We start from the raw sequence: 25,633 nt of genomic DNA on the forward strand, positions 1-25,633 counted from the left end.
CATGGGGTTCAAACTTAACAACCCTGAGACCAAGAGTCGCCGAATCTACAGACCGAGGCAGCCAGGTACCCCAACAGATACTATTGAAGTGAAATTTCTTCAATGTTTCCTTTACAGTTACTATCATAAGGTACCTTTTTTAGAATTGTGCTGAAGTAATACTGAACACTAAGTTCCATGGACAGAAAGGTCAATTCTAGAGGAAATTAACACTTTTACATCAAAAGTCAGAACGATGGTTAATAAAGCTCCAGCTAAGGGATGATACCGTTTCAACAGATACCGTAGAGTGAGTTCTCTTTCATTCTGATACGGCTTTTGTCTGGGGAATGAAGTTAAAATTGAATCCATGTTATACACTCATAATGTGTCAAAGACATAAAACACTCCCTTAAATAAATATCTTTGCTTCCTCAAGAATAAGGCCCTAGAAGTTTTCAATTATCTCTAAGCTAATACCAAGATACCAAAAAGTTCTGCCTGGTAAGCTTATTTCCTACTAAAAGAGAGCCAGGCTTCTATGTGAGCATGCGTGCACAACATAATTCTTCACTCTTCTGATTCTTGAAAGCTCCTCCAAGGACATCTGTGACCCACCACACCCCCACAAGATGTTCACATCCCAATCCCCCACAAATGCTACCTGATATGGCAAAGGAAACTTTGCAGATGTGAGATATAGAGACCATGCCTAATTATCTAGGTGGGAATTATCTACACTCAGTGGGGCCAGTGCAGCCAAAAGGGTCCCTGTAAGAGGGAGGTAGGAGAGTTGAAGTCAGACAGAAGACAATTCACCCATGAAAGCAAAGAAGCAGAGAGAAAGAGACTTGAGAATAATATGTTGCTAGCTTTGAGGATGGAGTGACTATGAGTCCAGAGGATGAGGAGGGCCTCCGGACACCGGAAAAGATTCTCCTCTAAAGCCCCCAGAAGGAACTATCTCTGCTGACATCTTGATTTTTAACTCCCAAAGAGCCATTTTAGACTTCTCACCTCCATCTTGGATCTTTCACTTAAATCACAAAAAGAAAACAAAATCAGAGAACGAAGGAGAACTTTAGAAACTAGCTCCTGTCTCCAACTAACGTCATAATAAAACATCTAAGTGTAAACATTCTAATCCTAATATTCTCTAGGGAGAATAGCATTGAAGTCTACCTTGGTAGCCTATTGTAATTTGGTTTGGAAAACTCTCTCTATGAAGTTTTTATGCCTTCCATAAATACCTCCTTCTAGAATGTTAGCCTATTTCCTCCTGTTTTAGTTCCCAGGGAAATGTATTTTGGGAAGACTACTGGTTTAGAGGCAAAAGAGCTGGGGTCCAAACTCATCCTTTCTGCTTACATCTCTGTCACATCAGAAGTCACTCGGCATCTCCAGATCGGTTTTCCGACTTTAAATTGCCCGTCTTATTTAAAGTCTAGTGTCCGATAATAATAATGATTTTTAAATGTAGTTAATCTCTGGGAATAAAATTAAATAGTGAATATACACAGTTTCCAGGAAATCAACAAGCTCATGCATTTTGATAAAACTCCCTTGGGAACACTTTACGAATAACCCTCCCATTGTATGATTTACATCACAGTTCTCTAGGAGAAACTATACGGTAGACAATAAGAACTCAGCCTTTCAAAATGAGAAATAATAACCATTCAGACAGACTTACTGATCTTTGCAAAAGTGTTTTTTAAGTACATCTCAATGTTCAGTGAGGTCCAGGTAAGGGCAGCCAGGCCAGGCCGGAGAGCTTCGTCCACTTTAGCCAAATGAGGGGCCATCAGCGGCTCTACGGTGGGAGGCATTTTTGACTTCACTCTCTGATATTCAGCCAGCATCATCTGTAATGAAATGGAGGTTAAAGGATCAATTAATATCACACTTTCAATATTTTGGGTTTTTTGGTCCAAAAGGATGGCCTCTATTTAAGGTCTAGCTATAGGGTTCCAAAGCAGCCTGGCAGCTACAGGGGTAAAAACAAAACAAGAATAGAAGTTGAGAAATCACTCCCTAAACATAAATTCCTAATCCAATAAAATACAGCTGAAGAAGAGGGAAAAAAGAACTTAAGAGTAGGAGTTTCACACCCCTTACCCAGTCGAAAAGGGGAGAAAAGTTCTAAGGTCAAGTGAGTTTCCTAAACCAAGTTACCAGTGCCTTAGCCTATGCATCACGAGGCTCATTCCTTCAGCTTTGCATGCGGGCACCCTGCCCTGCCTGCTCCTCTGGGCACTTCCTGGGATCATACTCGTCACCCTAAGTGTGGGGGTCACCAGAAGTCCGCCTCAGCCACTGCTGAAATCGAAGGCCAAGTTTTGATGTGAGACCCAAAGCATAAAAGGAGTCAGGAGCCAGCGTTTTTGTCAGCAAATGTCATGGCTTTATGTATCACACATACGCCAAAGACAACCAAATTCATGTCTCAGCCCATATCTCACTGCTAAAGTCTAGATTCATCTATGGCGAAAGAGTATTTAGTATCTCCAACTGAATATAAAAGACATTTCAAACTTAGCATCTCCAAACCTTCTCTGCCCACAGCACTCTCCACTGGCGGCTCCTGTCTTTCACACCCCCAGGCAATGCATCAGGATATCTTGGTTGCTCCATATTCAAGAGATCTGTATCTGACCTGCTTACCATATGCACTGCTCTCACCACCACTAACTCTCCTCTAAATTATTTTAGTGGTCTACCATTGTGTCCCTGCTCCATCAATGCCCGCTACAGTCTATGCTCAATTTAGCGGTAAGAGAGATCCTTTCAAAATGTAAATCAGACTATTAACCCCATTGCTTACATGGCCTCATGCCTTCCTATCACATTTAGGGCTACAGGTTCTTCTATGAGGCTGCACTGATCTGGTCCCCATTACGTCTCTGATCTCATCTGTAATCACTCTTCTCATCCCTCACCTACTCCTGCCCTACCACCTTCCTGGCTGGTCCCTAGCTTCAGGGACTTTGCATCCCCTTCAAATAATTACTCAAATGCCTTCTTCTCAATTAGGCCTATCCTGAATATCTATTTAAGGTTGTAAGTTTGTAAACCATCACCAAAAACCACCTACACACTCTTATCTCTTTGCCCTGCTCTATTTTTTGGGTATACCTGTCAGCTTCTAATAGACTATGTAACTTACATATTTGCAATGTCCGTGGTTTATTTGCTGTCTAAGCCAACTAGAATATAAGGACAAGAGTTTCTGTAAGAACAAGAAATTTTGTGTGTTTTGTTCAATGAGTCTCAAACAGTACCTGGCACATAGGAGATGATCAATCAATATTTCCCTCATTTATTAATTAACTATTATCAGGAACATTTGTGACTGGAAACTCATGGATTCTGTTCCTACGCTGAAGTTTATGGGTTGTATAATATTGAACTGTGTTGGTATTTTTTTCATATCTTATCATTTTAAATAAGACTAAAAGTGCTTCCAGCGTACCTCTTTTGGTAATGTTCGTATTAATAGTAATTAATTATAAGAAAGTAACTTTAACACACTTCTCAAATACAATTTTTTTCAAGTTCGTATTTGTAATGTGTGTGTTGATATTACTTTGTCATTAGATCAATGGTTACCCAAGCATTTTCCCTGAAATACTAGCCCTAAGACATTCTGTAAGAAAAATGGTCCCTGGCTGGAAAAGTTTGGAAAACACTGTACACACAATCTGCCTTCTTGGACAATCTCAATTAATATTAATGATTCTGAGAAAACTGCAAGAAGGAAGTAAGAAGCCCAGTGGATTTTTGTGAATTTTATTAAACCCAACATTTCCCAGATGGACCACACAATCCTTTCTTCATACAATTCTTTTCCACAATTTCTCTGTATCTTTTCAATGTCCATGAAAGCCACTTTGGAAACACCTACCTTGATGGTTCTATTAGTACCTACTGACACGTGCTGAAGCATATCCACGGCTTAGCTTTTTTCAATGTCCATCCCTTATTCTACCCGGGAAGCACATCAGCAGACCTTCTACTTCTCCCCTTAATCCTTTTTAACCCCATGAGATATTATTCATTTTATAGGTAAGAAACTGAGGCTTAGAAGGGTAAAATAATTTGCCCAAAGATAATGATTTGTATCCAGATCAAATTGGTTTTAGAAGGTATACTCGTAACTCTTAGTCTAGGCAGCCTCATCTCTTTTTGAACTACATTCCAAGGAGAAGATGAAGAAAACAATCTCTCAGCTACTTTGGTATATCCACGGGAGCCTGATGGTACAATAATTCTGCAATAGCGGAGGTGGTCCCCCAGACGTGCCAAAATATCTGTTCTTACCAGCTTGGATAGGGACATTTCACTCTTTCAACCTCCAAGATATAATAATGCCAATTAGATGACAATTTACTTGCTCAAATTGTCGTTTATATGACATTTTAACATTTTAAAACATTTTTTGGACCCTCCTTCCCTCATGGTGTAGGATCTGTGTCCTCTCCTTGAATTTGGGAAGACTTATGGAGCCCATGTGATTATAACAGAAGTGGTGCTAAGACCTGTGAGGCTCTCCTAAAAGCCGTGCACTTTCCTCTGTGTGTACTGCAATGCCCTCTCTTAGGACCCTGAATGAACATATAAGAAATTCTACTACCCTGAGATCTCCATCCTGAAAGACCACACACAGATGCTCCCGTCCTTAATCCCAACTGAGTGAAACTTCTAGTTTTACCCACCAAAGAACCAGACATGAGAATGAGGTCACTTTGGACCTTCCAGATCACACACTTGCAACCCAAACTAAATAACCTTAGTCAATGCCACAAGGAACAGACAAATCACCTAGTCAAGGCTTGCTTAATTCTTTATCTACAAAATTATGAAATCGTTGTTTTAAGCCACTATATTTTGAGGTTGGTTGTCACCTGAACAGAACACTGAAATAATCATTCTGTGAACCAAATTATTTTTAGCAACTTTATATTCTGATAAATATTATTTCTTAGTAAAAAATACTGGTTTTCCTAACAGGCAAGAAAAGACTAAAGGGGAATCTCAACATGCTGACCCGTATTTGATGGTGCCACATTTGAGGAACGTTGGTCCGTTGGCAATATCAGTTTTTTAATATAACATGAAGGAGTGGAAAACAATAGACTCCAGGTCTGGTTCAGGTTCTACTTCTGCCAGTTATTAGATATAAAACCCTGGCTAAGGCATTTAACTACTCTGAGTCGTGGTTTTGTCATAAGATAATACAATAGTGTTCTATCCCAATTATCTACCATGGCTAAGATTACATGGAATAATGAGTAGTTGAAATGTAAAGCGTTACGCAAAGGCATGGCTTCCCTGGCCTCATCCTATGAGGTTGTCCACCATAAGATGGCAACGAGGGTTTCCACGTCAGACATCACAGCGGCATCTCCGCACTCATCTTGCCGTCCTTCAAGCTGCCTTTGTCCCTGGGGACCATCCCCTCCTGCATGAGGACTTTCCTACCCTCTCCTCCCACCTCAATGACCAATCCTTAGTTTGTCTGCATCCTCCTCCTCCTCCATCAGACTTGCTGATACTGAGACAACCCAGCGTTTCGCCGAGACCCTCTACTCTTCTTTACCTCTGCTCTCCTCCTTGGCGATTTCACCCAGGACCATGACTAAATACCAACTATGTTTCAAATTTTATTTTTTTTTAGTAATCTCTGTACCCAATGTGGGGCTCAAACTCATGACCCCACGATCAAGAGTTGTATGCTCATGGGATGTCTGTGTGGCTCAGTTGGTTGAGCATCTGACTTTGGCTTCGGGCCAGGTCCTGAGCTCCTGGGTCACAGGATCAGGTCCAATCTCAGGCTCCGTGCTCAGCAGGAGGTCTGTTTGGATATTCTTTTCCTCAGCCCTTTCCCCCTCTCTTGCTCTTTCTCTCTCTTTCCTTCTCTGTCCCAAATAAATAATCTTAAAAAAGAGAGAAAGAGAGAGAGTTGTACAATCTTCTGACTGAGCCAGGCAGGTGCCCCTAAATACCAACTATATTTTTAAAACTCTCAAACTGGGGCGCTGGGTGGCTCAGATGGTTGTGTCTGCCTTCAGCTCAGGTCATGATCCCAGGGTCCTGGGATCAAGTCCTGCATCAGGCTCCCTGCTCAGCAGGGAGATTGCTTCTCGCTCTGCCTCTGCCCCCCTCTCTCTCTCGAATAAATAAAATCTTAAAAATAAAAAATAAAATTAAAACTCTCAAACTATGCCTTCCACTTTGACTTCTCCACTCAACTCCAGACTTAACATATCTATCTGCCTGGATAACACCAGGCAGCTCTAAAAATCATCTTGTGCTTCAGATGGAAATTATTGATTCCCTCCTGTCTTCCAAAATTACAGTAGACCCAGTCTTTGCCATCTCTAAATGGAACTTTCATTCTGGGCCACTGCACATTGTACAGAAAAATGACCTACACAGTAATACATAATCACCTTACTTTAGTAAATCTGTTGAATCGCTCACACCAAAAACAAAGGAATCATCCTTGAGTTCCCTCATAACCTGCTATTGGCATTATTCTCTGATCCACCCATCTACTCGGCTGCCACCCTATTTTAATCCCCCTTCATTTCCAACCTGAGCCACTACATCAGCCTGCACGCCGCCTTCACTCTGACACTCTTGTCCCTCTAACATCTGTTCTCTACCAGGAACAAGAACAGATTTTATTACTTAAAAAAAAAAAAGCATCCTCCCTCTTCCTCCTGCTTCAATTCCTACAATGGCTTCCTGGTGCGTTCACCAGGTGAATTCATGGTGCATCCACCATAAACACACCCTGGTTTTATGAGATCATGGCCGACCTGGCCCTTGTCGACCATACCGTCTCATTCCCTCAGGCTCCTGTCCGGCCATCCTGAGTACTTGCTGCCCCTCAACAGTGACACACCATCACATTTTTGTTTTTAATACAAACTGGGGCTCGCCAGAAAGGAGGGGAAAAAATTAAAGTACCGTACCTTCATGTTACTGAAGTTCTTTTTGTATACATCTCGTTTCTGGAACAGGGCGGCTGCAAATGGTGAAATTTCTAGACCCATCTGTGTCATACACTCTGTTTCTCTAAACAAGGTTAATATCTGAGGGTCAAAGTTGACGAACAATTCCCCTGTACGTGGAGCCTTCACCAATAAAGACGCCTTGAGTCCTCTGTGAATTTCCTCAATCTGTGTGAAGAGATCAACATTTTTACTAGTAGAAAGTTCAATGCCTACACAGGGTATCTAGCTCAGCCATTTCTGGGAACAATGACCAGTAAGTATTGTTTCATGGATGGGTTCTTCTCAAATTAAAGACAATGCTCTTCTTCTAAGGTCACTTTCAGAAAAAGGCCTTCAAGCTCTTGGCAGTGAGGCCATGCAGTCAATCTGACAGAACAGCTGTGTTGTGACTCTCTCACTTCCAACAGGTAAGTAGACACAGAAATAGTGATGGCTTCTCAAAAGCCATTTAGCATTGTGGTACCTTCATGCCTACTCCATTATTTTTCCTAATATAAGTTTCATAAAATCTACTAAACTCCATTTTCAGTTATCTAGAAAAACAGTGAATACCACTATGGAAACATGTTTGTTATAGGCTCAGGCACCAAAAATGGAACCAGGAAAATGAGAAACCACATTAGAGGCCTTGTCAGTCTGAATTTTATCCTCCATAATACTTCCTGCCAATCTACAAAGAGATACAAGTGTTGGGAGGGTATGAGATACAATTTGATGAACCTAGTATAACCAAAGAAAACTTAAGACTTCGCTTAACAGAGACATACTAGTATTCACTGACCCATTACAGAACTTAATGGATATAAAAAAATCAGAAATCCTAATCAACTAGGTAAAAGAACCAATAAACAGGATCTTCTTTCTCCCTTAGGACTCTGCAAGTTAAATAAAAATGAGTTTCTGTTACCTGGCTTATAATTATTTTTTCAAAATTGACCATTATTTTTCTTCATGGATATACTATACTCTGATTATCTACATTCAATCAAACCTGCCTTAGGATCTACCCACAAATCCAACTTCCTACAGGAATGAAGCTGTCCAGTGCCAGCAGAGGGGTCCCCACTTTTGACAGTGAAGATGTCTTGGAAGAGCGCACAGGTAGAGACTCACCTGCTGAAGCCATGCCCTGTGGTACAGAACCTCGAACTCCAGGAGCACTCTGGCTACCCTGTTGTAACTACGAATCACGGGCTTGGCTTCAGGCGTCTGCAAAACAGTCGGGTGCTGCTGGAAAAGCTGCATTGGTTGCTGAATCCTGTAGAAGAGCTGACGGGCCCACAGAATCTTGCCGGCGATGGGAGGCTGATCTCGAGCCAAAGGAGGATCACATTTCTGCTTTGTGTACAGCTTGGAGATCATGTCAATGTCAGCCCCATAGTTCTCAAGAATACGCCGGTATTTGTCATCAATACCAAGATTAGGTATGTTCAATCTGATATTTTTAAAAAAATGAATGTTTTGAATTAATGAGCAGATACCTAGCAACCTTCTTTATTAAGAGTTATTTTAAAACTTATGGTAATGGAGGGGCGCCTGGGTGGCGCAGTCGGTTAAGTGTCCGACTCCTGGTTCCAGCTCAGGTCATGATCAAGGTCACAAGATCAAGCCCTGCACTGGGCTCCATGCTCAGCACAGAGTCTGTTGTGCCTCTCCTCTATTCCTTCCCCACACTCACTCACTCTCGTTCGCTCTCAAATAAATAAATAAATAAAACCTTTAAAAAATATAAGGTAGTGGAAAAGAATGAGGTATTTATTTGGCATTTTAAATAAACCAAAATAGCATCAATCCATCCATTATATCTCAATAAAGTGGTTTTAAAAAGTAGGACTGGGGTGCCTGACTGGCTCAGGCAGTAGAGTATATGACACTTGATCTCAGAGTTGTGAGTTCCAAGCCCCATGTTAGGCATAGAGCTTACTTTAAAAAAAAAAAGGTTCATCCTTAAAAATCTAGGCAAAACCATTAACCCAGTAAGAATTTTTTCAAATTACCTAAACATTAATATGATAAGCAGTCACAAGGTACTTCAAAGCTAATAGGAAATAAAACAAATTCTTAATCATCTTAAGAACTTAAAAACTGAGACCTTGTTATGCAGAATGACAAGAAAGGATTTTCTTTCTATCAGAATAGGAAAAAATAATAATAATGAAATAAACTAAACTGTGCTCATATGACCCCCGTTTTAGAAGACAAAACAGAATTTGTTTCAAATTTTTACCTTTCAAATTTCTTTAATATACTTAGAGCTTGATTTGTGTTTTGAATTTTTTCAAATGTAACATCCATGAACTTCTGCAACTCATCCTAAAATGGAATAAAGTCTGATTATAAATAGTGAATCTGCATTGAGAAATGCCCTGTTCATAAAAAAAAAAAATTTAGAGTACACCTTTTATATCAAAGTGAAATTGACATACAATGTCACGTCAGTTTCAGGTACAACATGTTGATGTGACAACTCTACACATTACTCAGTGCTCACCACATCAGTGTAGCCACCATCTGTCACCATAAATTATTACAATATTATAGAGAAAAAAATCTTATTGAGCAGCAAGACAAAAGAGCGCCCCATGCTCTATGAACACATACAATATAGGACAAAATACAACAGAAAACTTAATATTCACCTGAGCTTAAAAGATAAATGCCCAGAAGCCAGAACAAAGAGGGACTTGAAAGCCAGAGCAGTCACAGGAGCTGGAGCCGGCACCATGAGAGGCTCCATGGGCCTGGGGGTTAGCACTGGGGTTTTACCACAGGGTGGGCAGAGAAATTGTGGGGTCTTAACACTCTCAAGAGATCCCTGCAGAAAGCCAGGGCCCTTTAAATGCAGCCCAGCGCAAGCAGTGATTCTGTCCGCAAGGTGGGGAAAGCAGCAAGGGGGCTTGCCAACTGCCCAGAGCTGTGAATGGATGAAACAGGCCATCATGATCCTATATTTCCTCCATAAAGGGCCATGCAGCCACTATTTTCAGCTTTTACAGCAGGTACCTTTCAGAACTACTCATCCTCCACTATGTGCAGAGGCAGCCATATATAATTCGTAAAAAAGACACAGAGCAAGATTTAGCCCTTGGGTATAGTTTGCTGACCTCTGCCCTAGAGCAAATGAAATCCTGTATCTGTGCTGCACTTGGGAGAGGAGTCTGAGTTTAGACTATGCATGACATGGGAGGGTCTAATCTAAGAAATTAATATAACAGGTAGTCTGGGGTGCCAAAACCACTGGGGCCCCAGCAGAAGGAAAGCAAAAAGCTAATCTATGGAAACACGTCCATAGGCCAGACCATAAGTCCAGTAGAGAAAAACTGGTAAATAACTCCTGAGAATTTCAAAAGGAATGACTTAAATATATCAAAGTTTTAAGAAATACCTCTTTCATACAACTCTCAAATCAATTTTCCAAAATGATCTTCACTACGGTTGTCTTGAGGGCCTCACACATCTTATACTATTGTATAATTTTGTTCAAAAATAAAATTGCACCAAAAAATGAAGCATGTGATTACTTATTTGTTCACTGTAAGACTTAGTACAGTTGTCATTAAAATCTAAACTGAGGGGGCACCTGGGTGGCTCAGTGGGTTAAGCCTCTGCCTTTGGCTCAGGTCATGATCTTAGGGTCCTGGGATTGTGCCCCACATCAGGATCTCTGTCCAGCGAGGAGCCTGCTTCCCCCTCTCTCTGCCTGCCTCTCTGCCTACTTGTGATCTCTGTCTGTCAAATAAATAAATAAAATCTTTTTTTAAATATCGAAACTGAGTTAATCAGAGACAGAAAAATTATTTCATTATTTTCTGGAACATTACAAAGTTTCAATCAATCTTTTTTTTTTTTTTTTTTGTCAGTTTTACCAGACAGAAGTTTTGAGCCTCTACCATTCTAAAGGAATCATTAACTTATGTAGTGATAAAACCAGGAAGCCAGTTTCATAGGCGGTGAAAATTAGTACCAAGATGAGCATGATAGTACACAAGTATTTTGGCAAGACAACCAGTTAGAAATATCCAGAACACCACTGGAAACACTCAACATTTGAAGAGACATTGCTACCTGGGGAAGTAGGAATGCGCCTTGCCCCAGTCAGCAGAGCCCCAGAGTTGAAGGATCACTAGACTTATGACAATACATTTTTGCTCTCTGTACTTCTCACTACTCCCGCTGAAACTATATATAGAAAAAAAAAAATATATATATATATATATTGACTGACTGATGTTATTTCTGCAAAGACCACATCCTAAGACTCAGAAATTGTCTTGCACTAAAGGACAGTAGAGTTACCCTACCTAAATAAACCCTCAAACGTCGCCCCACATTCACAGAAAAAAATTGCATATAAACTATGTACAACTAGAACAAGTGCAATGTTTCCATTCCCTCCCTCGAACTTCAGACAACAGCAACTTTATTGAACCCTAACACCTGTACCTGGTTTTCCTTGTTTTTCTGCCCTGTGGCTTTACAAAGCCCTGTGCTAAACTCTGTATGAACATCTAAGACACTGAATTCGTCTTCTTTCCCCTCGTCCTTGGGTCCTGCTTTGTCTTGTGGAGCCTGGTCTTGGGATCTTCACACTACTCCTCTTATTAGTTCTGGGCTCTCAGATCCTGCTCAGTTTTTTCTCCTCTCAGCTTGACATCTCAACAGCTCATACTTTACTAAATACTGCCTTATCTGCCTGCTGGAGTAAGGATGCTTCTAGACTTCCAACACTCTCCTAGTTCCAAGGTACTCCCTCTCTTTGACCAATCAGCACCAGCAGGAACCCTCAACCTGGATAGGATTCCGGGCTCTGATCCCCTGAACGGTAGAGTGCTGGACACAGCCCTGATCCAAACCACTCATCTACCCCTACCCCACCCTCTAAGCCCTCTAAGCCCTATCTTGTGTACATCGCAGTTACTGGTTCCCTCCATCCCTTGTCTCCAAATTTCACCACCTCTGCCCTTAACTCCAACCAGAGCTATGGAAAGATCAGTGTTTTCACCCTGATTTTATAGAGATAAGGGCTGAATTCATGAGAGTGGATGAGTAATTTAAAGGAGAAAGGGGCTGATTAAGAGAAAGAGAATGGAGGGGCACCTGGCTGGCTCAGTCGGTGGAGCGTATGACTCTTGATATCAGGGCTGTGAGTTCAAGCCCTACACTGGGTGTAGAGATTACCTAAAAATAAAAATCTTTAAAAAAGAAGAAGAAGAAGAAGAAGAATCAGAGGCAGCAGCAGCAGCAGCACCTGTGTGCTCAGAAGGTTAAGCACTGTACTCTTGATTTTGACTCAGGTCATAATCTTGGGGTCATGAGATCAAGCCCTGCATTGGGCCCCGTGCTCAGCGGGGAGTCTACCTCTCTCTCTCTCTATCTCTCTCTCTCCCTCTCTCCCTCCCCCCAGTGTGTGTACTCTCTCTCTCCAATAACTGAATAAATCTTTTTAAAAAAAGAGAGAGAGAGAGAATGGACAAAGCAACAAAGAAGTCAAAGGAACATTGGTTATCCAACCAAAGAGACATGGTGACCATGTTTGAGGTGTAAGACGAGATAAACAATAGTGCTGACTTTAAAAAATAAAAGATTAGTGAGAATAGGAACTAGCATCTGTAACTAAAGCCTTAAAACCAGGCTGTAGGGCATCTATAAAATAGTGTTCTTGTTATTATACAAAGTGGGCACAGTCTTGGAAAGGTCTCCCCACTCCTCTCACAACCCTCACCATGCACTTGGACGTCTAGTTCTAGCGTCAGGTACGGCCTCCTTTCTGAAGCCTTTGCTAATCCAAGCCAAGCAGAGGGTGGACAAGGCTCTGTCCTGTCACCGGTGTTGCAATGAGTCTCTCCTGTGTGACAGCTGGTCCTCCCTGGAAGCTCCCTTGGGACTTCTTTGGAATATGTCCTTTTATCTTTGAATCTTCACTTCCGTGACAAGATCAGAACATTATACTGTTATAGTTGGTCATTTTAGCCACTAGTCACCCTATTTTAGCCACTATTCACCCTTTTAATATGACGGGCTCATTATTCGAACACATATGTACGTTTTAGTCATATCACATGTCTGCCTCTTCTGTCTGACTGCGAGCTCTGAGGGCAAATCCACATGACTTATTTCTGTCCTGGTCACCCACAGCATAGAAGCACAATGCCTAACTGATATGCAGTAAATACTTGTTTAATTGCAGCAAATCTAGTTGCTATTAATTCATGACTCACACAATAATTTGGCAAACATTCTTTACTCTCCAGATATGTGCGGTGCCCTCGAGACAGAAACAGGAATGAAGACAATTCCTGCCCTCAAGGTGTTCACCATCCCCCTCTATCCCACATCCAAGCCACTAAATGAACTACCACGTGATCCGAAACTGCTGGAAGTGCCGAGGGAGCAGACAATCCGGACTGCCACTGCCCATCGGTCTCCAAAGAGATCAAGTTCCACTGTCCTTGGCCCTTGTGTGGCTCAGCTGGGATTAAGTCTCTGCCTTCGGTTCAGGTTATGATTCCAGGGTCCTGGGAATAAGCCCCACGTCGTTGAGCTCTGTGCTCAGCAGGGAGTCTGCTTCTCCCCCTCCCCCTGCCCTTCTGCCTGCTTAAGCTCTCCCACTCTCTCTTACTCTCTCTCTGTCAAATAAATAAATAAAATCTTAAAAAAATAAAAAAATCCAATCTCCTTATATCTGAATCAGGCTCCAAAAGAGGTGACTGCATAAGTTATCATAGGCACTGTATCTCCCCATCAACTGAAACATTTCTTCCAACATAATAGTTAAAAACTTGAATCCTCGAGCCAGACTCCCTGGATTTAATCCTGACTCTCCCAATAGTTATCCCTGTGACTTTGGGCAAGTCACGTAACCTCTCAGCACCCACTTTATAGGATTATTGTGAGTATTACATGGTCGACACCCATAAAGTGCTAGGACAATACCTAACATACAGAATTAGCTCATTCTATTATAATTCCTTTTACCACTGAACCCACCCCCTCTGACCTCTTTTTTCTTCAAGTGCAGAAATTGACATCAAATCAAAATTTTTGGGAAAGAAGTAACAGAATGGCCACTTTCCTTTCATAATCAGAAAGGTGTACATTTAGCACTTCACTAGGATGAAAAGAATTTTGAATATGAACTACGGTAGGCAGCCACGGGGTCATCTTCCCTTCACCCTCCTTGATCTTCCTCCTCTAATGACAAACATTCCCAACCCCCCCAACCCAAAGGTCCCAACCCCCCTACTTTCACCACAGAACCCACAGGTGACAGGTCCAGGGCTAGACACTCCACTAGAACTGGCCAACCCAACCCCTTCCTTAGGGATTTGAAGCTGGGGCTGGTTCTAATATATATTCTCAGAAGTTGCTAATGGGCATTCATTGCTCATATGGACTGGAAGTCAAGATGGCTGGTCTATGGTGAGTAGGGGTGGGGCTGGGGGGAGAAGGAAAAGAGAAAGAGGCTGCAGACCAAGAGGGACCCAGGTGGGGTCCTGGTACCACTGAGTGGGTCCTGGTACCACTGTTTCTAAGGCCAGCTGCAACCCTGCCTTTGCAAGCTACCAGACAGCTGGTCAGAATCATAGCTATAAAGTAACAAACAAATGGAAACAAGTTTCTATATTCTAATAACCCCACATTTCAACAGAAGATGAAAGTTAATTTTCTAAGAACTAAGATGGAAGACATGCAGAAGTCTGTGATTACAGATCATTATCCAAAGCTATATTTATGACCCTTTAATCCATGAAAAAGAGCCTTCAATTATTAATGTGAAATCACAAAATGCAGACTGAGGTTACAATCGGTCACCTCTGTGACGAAGATGCCTCTCCCTTCTGAATGGTTAATGATTAGCAGCATTATACAGAATGGAAAAAATAAACACACACTGTCAACGGGAATTTTATTACATGACTTACATGAAGGTCATTAGTCTGCTTGCAAAACTCTTCATAATCCTGGTCAAAATCCATCTTCCGCTGGTCTAAGAAATTATAATCCTTTTTCTTTATGGTAGCAACCATACTCTGAAATGTTATGAGAGAAGTAAGACAATATTTCAATATTCTTGCATTATTTCATTAAATACAACCTTTAAATGTAGAACCTGTGTAATCAACTTAAAAGGAGCCTTATTTCTTTAATTATTTGCATTGCTTCATGCTTATCAGAGGCAATATAATGTTGCCTAGTGCATTCAAAGAAATCATTTAGAAAGCATTTTCATGAGGTTTTACGTATTCCTAAAGAAAAATAGAAAGTAAAACCACATCTGAAAAGTAGGAGAGATGTTTTCTCTAAAAATTTCTTACTAATGACATCTAAATTTTTTTTAAAAGCCCAAAGTAGAATTTACTAAAACATTTTTCATTGAAAAGTTTAAGTCTTCTCAGAAAATAAATAACATAAACAGAACCCAAACAGCCTAGGAAGAGAATACGTGTAATATCTAGAGATGAAAAACTATCTTCCGGGCCTCACATGCCTTAAATAAAACATCAAACCACAATCTGCCATTTAAAGACTCTCCAGAATTAACTGCTGCTTCCTCCCACCCTGCAAAGCCACAGTCTGTGACTACAAAAGTACAAATCTGGCAACTCATCTCCTTGAGAATACTATTATCCTATGTTTTGTTTGCTCAGAATAATGAGCTATCGAGCTCCATGATCATTCTTAACCAAGTACTAAGCCATTCCCAAACTCAGGTGCCCACACTGTTGACACAGGCATATAATTTTTATGAAGAAAGTTGAGCCTCCTTCCATCATCTCTTCTTCAAAGTCATTTCCATTTAAACATCAATTCAAATCTCTCAGTAGACAAAAGTGTATAAACTGCGTAACTTCTTGAATCAAGCTTACTAATTAGAACCTACCCTTTCCATGCTGTATAGCTACAAAATTGGTTCCATGAAGACACTGTATCCATATAAAGCCGCCCATCACGTTATGTGCCCTGTATATAAATGGTCACTTAAGAGTATTAAGTTAATAAACTGATTAATCATGACCTAAAACCAACTCATCAAATTTGATCTACTAAACCATGAACTTGGCAGATACTTAGTGCACCCCTATTACACACTAGTGAACTCTGAAGACACAGGAAGGAGCAGAACAAACAACTCTGCCCTCAGAGGACGTCCATCCTTGGTGGCAGAGGGGGGTCAGAATCCATGTAAAGCACAAATAATTTCACACCATGATAATTTCACACCGTGGTAAAATGAGCAATGCAACATGGAGTGATTGAGAGGAACAGAGGTCAAGGAAAACTCTACTGAGAGGATCATTTAAATGAAAATCTAGAAGCCAAGAAAGAATAACCATGTGAAGATCCAGAGGCAGAACTTTCCAGGAAAAAAAAAGTTCCAAAAGCCCTCCAGACTGAACTGAACTGATCTGTGTCTGGAGAACATCAAAGTACAAAGGTAGGCAAGGAAGTGGGAGGCATGGACAGGACCCTGATAGGCAGGCATGGAGCCTTGAGTTTCACCTCCATGGTCACCATTTTGAACTTCTGACACTGGTCCCAACACAAAAATCTCACCTGATGCTTTCATGCACCGTCTGCATTTTATGTCACTACCCTCTGGAATGTCCATTTCTCCATATCTCACTTTAGAGTTTCAAAGCTATTTCTCTTCCCAGTATTTTTATCAGGTTAGAACAGTCTTTATCTGCATTTAGATGTATAGTTCAACTTCTCCCTCAAAAATAAACTTTGACATATGCTCCAAAGTTATTTTTTCATTAAGAATAGAAAATAAATAAATTCCAAACTGAAAAGTAAATGAACACATTCTGTCTTTGTCTTGCAAAACTGTCGTTTCAGATACAGATTACCCACCCGGCAGGTAACACCCAGCCCACCTAAAACGTTTCCTGCTGTATAACAAAGGTATTTTTTCTTTTTTTCCTAAAATCTGGTCTACTCAGGAAATGAAAAAGATTCCTGATATTAGCCTAAACGGTTAGAGGACAAAAACCAACGTGCGGCAGTAAATGTTATGATCCTTTTCAAACGCAAGTACAAAAAAAAAAAAAAAAAATTGAGCTTTTCATATTCCTGTCCCCAAACAAGAGAGACTTGACTATATCTAGACTAAGAATCTAAAATCCATTTTGTTTGTACATTGTTTTTTTTTAAATCTTCAAAACAGTATTAGATCATTGTGCCCACTTAAAAAACTAAGATATACCTTTATATGATAAAGCAGTTAAAAATCAAAATAATTGGGAGCAGTTGAGCTAAATTAAAATCTGGTCCCTTTATTTGGTTGACATAGTTCCAAATAAAATGCTAAGTGCGGCCACAATTGGATACACTCAGAACCTGGTGTTAGCTAGTGCCTGACACACAGTACATGCTTCATTAAATATTTCTTGCATGAATAAATGAAATAATAAGTTATAGTCAAACATTTTTCTTGCACTACTAATGAAAATGCTTTTACTAATGATGATTAATTTTAGAGTATTGAGAGGTCATTCTCGAAATCACATACCTGAAAGGAACATATTAGCACCATTACACAATTCTCAAATAGATTTAATTTCTTTATTGTTCAAGGGCCATGAGCTTCCATCTAACATTACAGATGGATTATTTGAGTCATTCTAAATATAGATATTTGCATAAAATATTAAAGTTTTAGTTATGGATGAGGGTAGCAAATTTAGTTTAAGGTAGAGAACCTGGGGTGGGGTGGGGTGGGGGTGGGGGTGGGGGAGGAGCCCTGACTGGTTCAGTTGGTGGAGTACAGGACTCTTAATCTCTGGGTCACGACGTTCAGTCTCATGGTGGGTGTAGAGATGACTTTAAAAAAAAAAAACCAAAATCTTTAGGGCACCTGTGTGGTTCAGTGGGTTAAGCATCTGCCATCAGCTCAGGTCATGATCCCAGGGTCCTGGGATCAAGCCCCAGATCAGGGTCCCTGCTCAGCAAGGAGTCTACCTCTCCCTCTGAGCCTCTCCCACTCTTTCTCTCTCAAATAAATAAATAAATTTTTAAAAATTAAAAAAAAAACTTTAAAAAAATAATAAAAAAGAAAGAAAGATGAGAACCTGGTATTTAGTGACCATGTCTTCCAGCCCTTCAATTTTAGAATCTTGCAGGACTGAATATGTCCGGAAGGTTGTAAAGATGTCTATTATCTTGGCGAGACGTCGGTGGAAAGTTTCAAATTTTCCAAAAATATACATCTCACTAAATTCAAATTGCTTTTCACTTGGGTCTTGTTTAAGCTTTTGTTTTGTCTTGTGAAAGCAGTGCTGGTATTCCTTAAAATTAAAAATCAAAATATTAGGCAGGAAACATAACAGAGGTATCAACCTTATTCTCTTAAGTGGAGACTGCCACAAATTTAGAGCAGAATTACAAACCCTTCAAGTTTCATGCCTTTGTGTGTACCCATTTTTCAGCTGGGAATGTCATCATTTCCCAAATCCCAATCTAACAAATCCTAACTATTCTTGATCTAACTCAAGGGCAGAGCCTTTCCACTTGGTCACTCCAGCCAACAGTAGCCTCACTCCATGTCTAGCTCCCCATTCGTCCTAAGAAACTGAAGACACTACCGCATCTTTGCATCTCTCCTACTGAGTATGGCCTCGGGACATAACAGGTCCCCAAAACAGTAGAGTAAGTGAATAAATTGTGAAAGCAGATTTGCTAACATTCAATTTTCTTAACAATAAAGAATTACTGTTTTTACAAAAAGAATGACTTTTGAGCAACCAATAATATGGTAACTACCAAGTGATTTAAGATGCATCGGCAAAAACAACACACAAATGATAAAACGTTACCTAAATATGTTATTAAGCTGACCATTACCTCCTTAAGCTTAATTGCGGATAATATTTTCTCCACCACGACATCCTGTGGCTGGCTCCAGATGGAAGCAGTTCCATTGTTGGTAATATAGGCTTTACACGCAGATATCATCTGATTAGTCACCTGGAATGTCCCAGTAAAATGGCATTAAGTACACAAAACAGTCATCAGTCACCAGCTGGGCTAGAGGGTCCTTGACTCCTCTACGTCTCCGAGTATAGCCTGTGAACTTGACATTAGGTTTACTTTTTGCCATCACAACTATGATCCAGCACCAAGATTTTTTCACCCCAGCCTTAAGGAGGTATAAATGACAAACAAAAATGGTATGTATTTAAGATTCACAACATGATGCCTGATATCTATGAATATCAGGCATCATGTTGTGAATCTTAAATATATACTTAAGTATATATTATATACTTAAATATATATTCATAGACAGAGTGAAATGATTCCCACAATCAAGTTAACATATCTATCCCTTCACAATTACTGTGTGTTGAAAAGATTTAAGATCTGCTCTCTTAGAGACTGCTGAGTACACAATACAGTAGTATTAACTATAGTCCCCATGCTGTGCATTAGACCCCCAGAACTTATTCATCTTTTTTTTTATTTTTTTAAAGATTTTTATTTATTTATTTGACAGACAGAGATCACAAGTAGGCAGAGCAGCAGGCAGAGAGAGAGGAGGGGAACCAGGCTCCCCACTGAGCAGAGAGCCCAATGTGGGGCTCAATCCCAGGACCTTGGGATCATGACCTGAGCCAAAGGCAGAGGCTTTAACCCACTGAGCCACCCAGGTGCCCCAGAACTTATTCATCTTATAACTGAAAGTTGTACATTTTGACCAGTATCTCCCCATTTCCCACGCTCTCTGGCTCCTGGCCACTATCCTTCTACTCTCTGCTTCTATTTGTTGGCCAGTATGTACTGTCGAAATCATTCATGGAATCACAGAGTTGGAAGCACTACAGCAAATCAACAGTTCGGGCCCCCTCATGGGTACACGGTGAACACCTTAACCAGCCAGGAAGGGATTCACTTCCCTACCTTCCCTACCAGTCTCCTTAGGTAGCCTGCTAGAACATGTCACTCACAGTCTCCAAGAGCCATGAGAAGGCCTGTCCACCCTGGTCATTTCATGACACCAGGAGCTGGAGCAGAAATGTCAGAAGAAGAAGCAGCGGAGAGTCAAGCTGACATCCGTTTCCACTCACGTTTTATCCATCCCTCCAAACTGTAAAAAACTTCTTCAGAATTTTCCTATGACTATTTTTTAACAGTTTAAAAGGAAAATCAGATGACCAAACAGTATACGTAGAAAGACATGATGTCTGGGACGTGTATGCAAAGGTTGGCAGTGCGCATAAACCATGGACGGCGTGTGGCAGAACCTGGGTGTCCGGAACCTGGGGGGTTGTGTACATTCTCTTTCCTTTTGTACCTGCCTCAAATTTTCCACAGGGAAAGGTTTTTCAAAATTAGATAAATGATGATTTCACAATTTTGTTCACAAACGGGCCTTGTGGATCAGATGCATAAAGCCTGGCGTGATGACACAAAGCGACTTTTGAGTCTCCTACTCCAGGGAATATCCCTCATGACCATAACAAGTCCTTCTAACGTGTAAAGAAGTGTGGCAAGAAGCTCGTGGATTTCCCTCCTCTTTCTACCCAAGTGCCTGACTGAGCGCAGAAGAAAGGGAGTCTCCCGTCCAGCTCTTGAAGGGGACGTTCCCCTTCCCAGGAAGACCTGTGCCTCCTACTATGTTAACATTCGCAACACAAGCCCAGATGAGGCGAAAATGCCTCTGTCTTAATACAACACTTAAAATTTTCACCTTGGGAATGAAAGTCATTTACTTCTCAGAGACTGTTCAAAATGGGAAAAACAACAGTGCTCACCATAAACAGTTACGAGTTAGGACATAAGGTTTCAAGATCGTTATGTTTTTTGGCAGAATCATTATAATTGCTTTATGGATTACTGAAACATTGCAAGTAGCTTTCATTATCATGATTACTGTTCTAATAACACCAAGTAAACAACTGTGGCATCAGATAAATTTGGGAAAGTGGCACATAAAATATAAAGTAGGAGAAAGCCAGTTAAATATAGTTTTTCTTAACTAAAATTTACCCAATAGGAATAAATAATGTTGCTAAATAACATAGGGAAAGAAATTCAAAGAGAATCTTTATTTTTTCATTTTATTATATAAATAACACCATATTTATTATCTTTGGAAATAATGCCTTATGATTTGTGAGAGTCAGCCTCGCAAATACACTTAAGTTGTATCTCTATTGAAAGATTAAAATTTTTTCTTTCACTGTAGGATACATACACGCTGAATTATGCCAATGTAATATTTTCTAATTATTAAAAAAATTAACCACTGCCAAAAATATGTATGTTACCACAGACAGACTCTATGCTATCCACTCACCTTTACAAACAGAGATGTGATCTTCTCAGAGGTGTTATAGTAATGAGAGATACTATAGATCATTTTAATTGCATTTATAAGTGTAGGAATAGCATCAATCATGGATATCTGAAAGACATCACAAAAGTTTTCAATGTTTGTATCAAATTCAGCAAAATTCTAATACTCTAACCATTCAATCTTCATTAGAATAAAATTAGCTAAGAGGCTTTTTTAATTTTTAAAATATTAACTAACACTACTAGTTACTAACAAACTATTAAACACTTACTAATGAACTACTTACTAGCAAACAACTAACTTAACACAATTACCACTCCCACTAACATATTGACATTTCACATAAATGTATTCAAGAGTAGTTTTATTTGTATTACTTAGTCAGATGCAGTTAATCAACTTTTGTTTCAATGCAAGAAACATTAACTTTCTGTTAATGATAAGGTTAATGGTGAATGTGTAATAAATAAAAGCAGACACTCCTAAAGTTTAAAGACAAAACACCAGCCAATAACGCTTCCCACACTTCTTTGAATATCATCCAGAATATCAATTACAATACTTAACGGAAACTGGAATATACAATAAAGGTTTTTAAAAATAGTATTTCTTATCCATCATAGACAAACAGATCTAGATAGACATGAATACAGCTGACCCTTGAACAACACAGGGGTTAGAGGCACCAATCCCCATGTAGTTGAAAATTCAGGCATAACTTCTGACTCCCCCAAAACTTAACTACTAATAGCCTACTGTCGACCAGAAGTCTTACCAATAACATAAAAAGTTGATTAACACATATTTTGTTTTTTACGTGTATTATATACTATATTGTTACAATAAAGTACACCAGAGAAAAGAAAATAGTTAAGTAAGATAAACTATATTTACAGCTCTGTACTGTGTTTATTGAAAAAAATCTACACGTAAGTAGACCTGCAAAATCCAAACCCGTGTTGCTCGAGGGTCAACTGTATACATATATAATTTTCTTGAGAGTAAAAAGAGGTTTCAAAGACTTTTCCAACAGACTGTAATAATAACGAACCAAACTCCACACTCAAATCAGCCAGGGTAAAAGGGTCTTCAGTAGACTAAGCAAGTAGAGACCTTTAACTCACAGGGTCATTACCGTACAAGGGGTCACAGCATTTTTCAAGTGTGTACAGGTATTTGACATTGTCCTTGGCTTCATTCGCTGCATCAGTGACTCGAATATCCATCTCCCGCCACGTCTGAGGCAAGACAGGAAAGCACTGTTAATGCATTGACTACAGAGGAACTTCCAATAGGGCAGCTGCTAAAAGTCACCACAAGTCCCCTGTGTCAGACATCCAGTTTATCGTCTGCACCTTGCAGGAAGCTGAAGCCACAGGACCGAGGGGTATTGCCACATTGAAGAGCAATGTAGAGTTTTTGAATGAAGTTTTAAAGGGATCTCCTCACGGCCTTCTCTTGCAAAATCCCCTCAGTAACTAGAACAGCATCAAGAGGGCGGCGCCCCATTTGAATCCACTCCTTCTCTCCTCCCCCAGCTCCTGGATCCATTTTGCGCCTCGCTCCCTCATTTTCTATGGTAGCAGACGAGAGCCAGCAAGGAACAGAGCCCAGCAAGATGCCCACGAGCAACTTGGAGGCAGGTCCTTCCCCGGGCGAGACTCAGATGAGCCGATACCCTGACCACAATCTCAGGGAAGATGCTGAGTCACAGGCAGCCACCTGAGCTATATTCCAACTCCTGACTCACAGGCTGTGACATAATACATGTCTGCAATGTTAAGTTGCTAAGCTGTAGGGTAATTTGTTACACAGGGATAGAAGAGCAATACTCTAGGGCCAAAAAAAAAAAAAAGAAAATTAAAAAAAAAAACATATTCAAGTTAAGTTCTTATTTTACTACTCCTGCTTGGTCCAAATTCAAAAAATATATATAATCGTGATCTTGTGCTACATCTTAATTACATGCAATGCCCTCTAATAATATGTATACTTACCTGGACAGCGGCCAACTGATACCGTTGGTTTAAAGCCTATTTCCACAGAATTATAAAAGGGCAACATAATCCAATCTTAAAGTTTGATCCACATTTTCCTGTGCCTAGTTACTCTACAACATGAAAATGCACACCGAATTTTTACTCCTGTGGCACAAAGCAAAAAGAAATGGCTGACAACCTTCAGAAGCTTCGACCTGGCAGCAGCAAGCACAACCAACACACCCCTCACATCTGGGCTTTTTAACTGATCCAAGAGGTAGTTAAATTTGGACAGTCTTTTTTTCCAGTGCTCCAGCTCTGCTCGGGGCCCAAGGTCATCCGCTTCCTTCCGCAGCTGGTTGTTTTCGGCAAGGACCTGAAAAGGCACAGCAGAGCCTTGGACCTCTAATGAGGACTGGCAGTACGAAAGTTACACGTAGACAAAGAAAAATAAGGAAATAAGTCAATTATGCTATTGGAATCATGATATATTTTCATTCGCGTGTGTGCTTCAAATGACAGCCTTCTACTTGTATCCATTTTGAATGCTTTAACAAAAATTTAGTTGACTTGTTCTAACTGAAAACTACTTATTTAAAAAGCTTGAATGAACTTTTGCAGGACCTGACTTCACAAAGTTTCCTTGACTATCCCCTTGCTGTTTAATTCTGGAGCAACAGAACCTTGGAAAGCCCCTGTGCCCTAAGTTGGTTAATTTTCATTGTGCTTATTTTCCAACTCAATGTCCACCTTCACTAAGGATTTTTCTGAAAATATTTTTCTTTAAGTTAAGTCTCAAGCTCCCTTTCAGAAGGCAGTGTTTGGAAAACTCCTTGTTCTTCTACAGAGGTCCTATCTCAAGTAAAATACACCTTGAGAAAACAATTGGCAAAGTGCAGTCTTCTTGGACATAAGTATTTAAAGCCATTTGTTTCATCTCTTCAAATTCTTACTCTATCTTCTTAACTAATCACTATAAATTAAATTACATTGAACTTCTCACCTTTTTAGGGGCTTCAGGTTAAATACTGAAGAAAAAGGGAACAGCATACGATATGCTCTTCCATTGACTACTTCAGTAGCGTGGCATGTGAAACTGATGATTTTTTGGAAATTACCTGTTCTTTCTGGTTTCGGAAAATTACCTGTTCTGTCTGTTTGATCCATATTCTCACATAACCTTCTATTTTCTCCAAAGTCTCAGGGTTATTAGCTAGAGTCATGTAGTCTATTGGTTCCTTCAGGGTTTTCAGTTCAAATATGTCACACTTTTGAAGGTTCACCTAATTAGAATGAAAGTTAAATAATAAGATGATGTTAATTTTAAAACACACACACACACACACACTCTTCTGTCGACCCTAGGCTTAGAAAGGTCTCAAGGTTTTCTCTAAACTACCGTGTTCCCTGGCATCTCGATCCTCCTTTACGAACTGATGTGCCACTCAAGATGACGGAGAGCAGACTTTAGGGAAAAAAGGAGTGTACTAGAGAAAGAGAGAATCATCATAACATCACTAAATTTGGGAATTAACAAGGAACTTAGAAATTAAAGAGTCAACTCATAAAACCAAAGAATTATGGGAGAGAGAGCTTCAAGGAAATTGACTGGAGGAAGAGTAATTTCTAATCCATTACATTCTTTTTTGACACTAACCAGATGAGAAGACTCTCATGTCCTTACCCAATCACATCCTTATAGTTAGCAAGTTCAATGGCAGGTACGTGGGATGAGCTTAGGGAACAGGTGTGTGAGGTTTTGACTTCACAAAGAAACCTGGTGCATTTTCTAGCACACATAAATGGACATCAATATTTGAGAAGGGCATTTCCTTCTCGTAAAGATGCACCTGCCACTGGAAATGCCTGAATACAGGTTTCAGGCCCAACTGGCTTTTACCAACCACAGAACAAGTACATTTCTCTCAACTGGTTCAGAACCAGCAGGAAGGGGTGTGGTTGTTTGTCACCCTCAAATGCCAATATGGCCAAGGAGCCACTTGACAAAGCCTAGGCCCTAAGGGCTTGTTGGTAACCAACACCGAACCAGAGCTTTCCCATTTCCTTCACTTGCTTCCTACTACAGCCCTGCCAGCTCTAACCTTAGCTGATGGCCTCCAGCCCTGGCTCCCACGCTCAGAAGCTCGATGTCTGTCCATCTATGTGGGGCTCAGAGACACCACTCTGCTCCCAGAACCTAGCCTCCCCACTCTGTTTTTCACTTGGCTTCGCTCCAGCAAAGTTCTGAAAATCCACCAGGGCAGGCACCTGCCGCCACTCCCCTGGGCTTGTGCTCACGCTGCCCCCAGTCTGGAAGAACCTCCCCAGCACGCCTCCATCCCTGACCTCTCCTG

The 25,633-nt window shown here is 40.5% G+C and overlaps 1 protein-coding gene across 1 annotated transcript in view; it reads right to left on the reverse strand.

Moving 5' to 3' along the window:
• DNAH5 (dynein axonemal heavy chain 5) overlaps window positions 1-25,633 on the reverse strand; it is a 223,165-nt gene that overhangs the window by 177,405 nt on the left and 20,127 nt on the right. Inside the window, exons 6-16 of the mRNA XM_059173668.1 lie at window positions 24,425-24,562; window positions 23,479-23,655; window positions 22,425-22,538; window positions 21,301-21,408; window positions 18,846-18,968; window positions 18,074-18,289; window positions 14,924-15,031; window positions 9,229-9,314; window positions 8,115-8,436; window positions 6,960-7,166; window positions 1,673-1,844 (exon numbers count right to left, since the gene is read on the reverse strand). Coding sequence (XP_059029651.1) covers window positions 1,673-1,844; window positions 6,960-7,166; window positions 8,115-8,436; window positions 9,229-9,314; window positions 14,924-15,031; window positions 18,074-18,289; window positions 18,846-18,968; window positions 21,301-21,408; window positions 22,425-22,538; window positions 23,479-23,655; window positions 24,425-24,562 — 1,771 coding nt within the window. The remainder of the gene's footprint in view (window positions 1-1,672; window positions 1,845-6,959; window positions 7,167-8,114; window positions 8,437-9,228; window positions 9,315-14,923; window positions 15,032-18,073; window positions 18,290-18,845; window positions 18,969-21,300; window positions 21,409-22,424; window positions 22,539-23,478; window positions 23,656-24,424; window positions 24,563-25,633) is intronic.

This window comes from Mustela lutreola, chromosome 5 (assembly GCF_030435805.1).
Source record: "Mustela lutreola isolate mMusLut2 chromosome 5, mMusLut2.pri, whole genome shotgun sequence".
Taxonomy (NCBI): Eukaryota; Metazoa; Chordata; class Mammalia; order Carnivora; family Mustelidae; genus Mustela; species Mustela lutreola.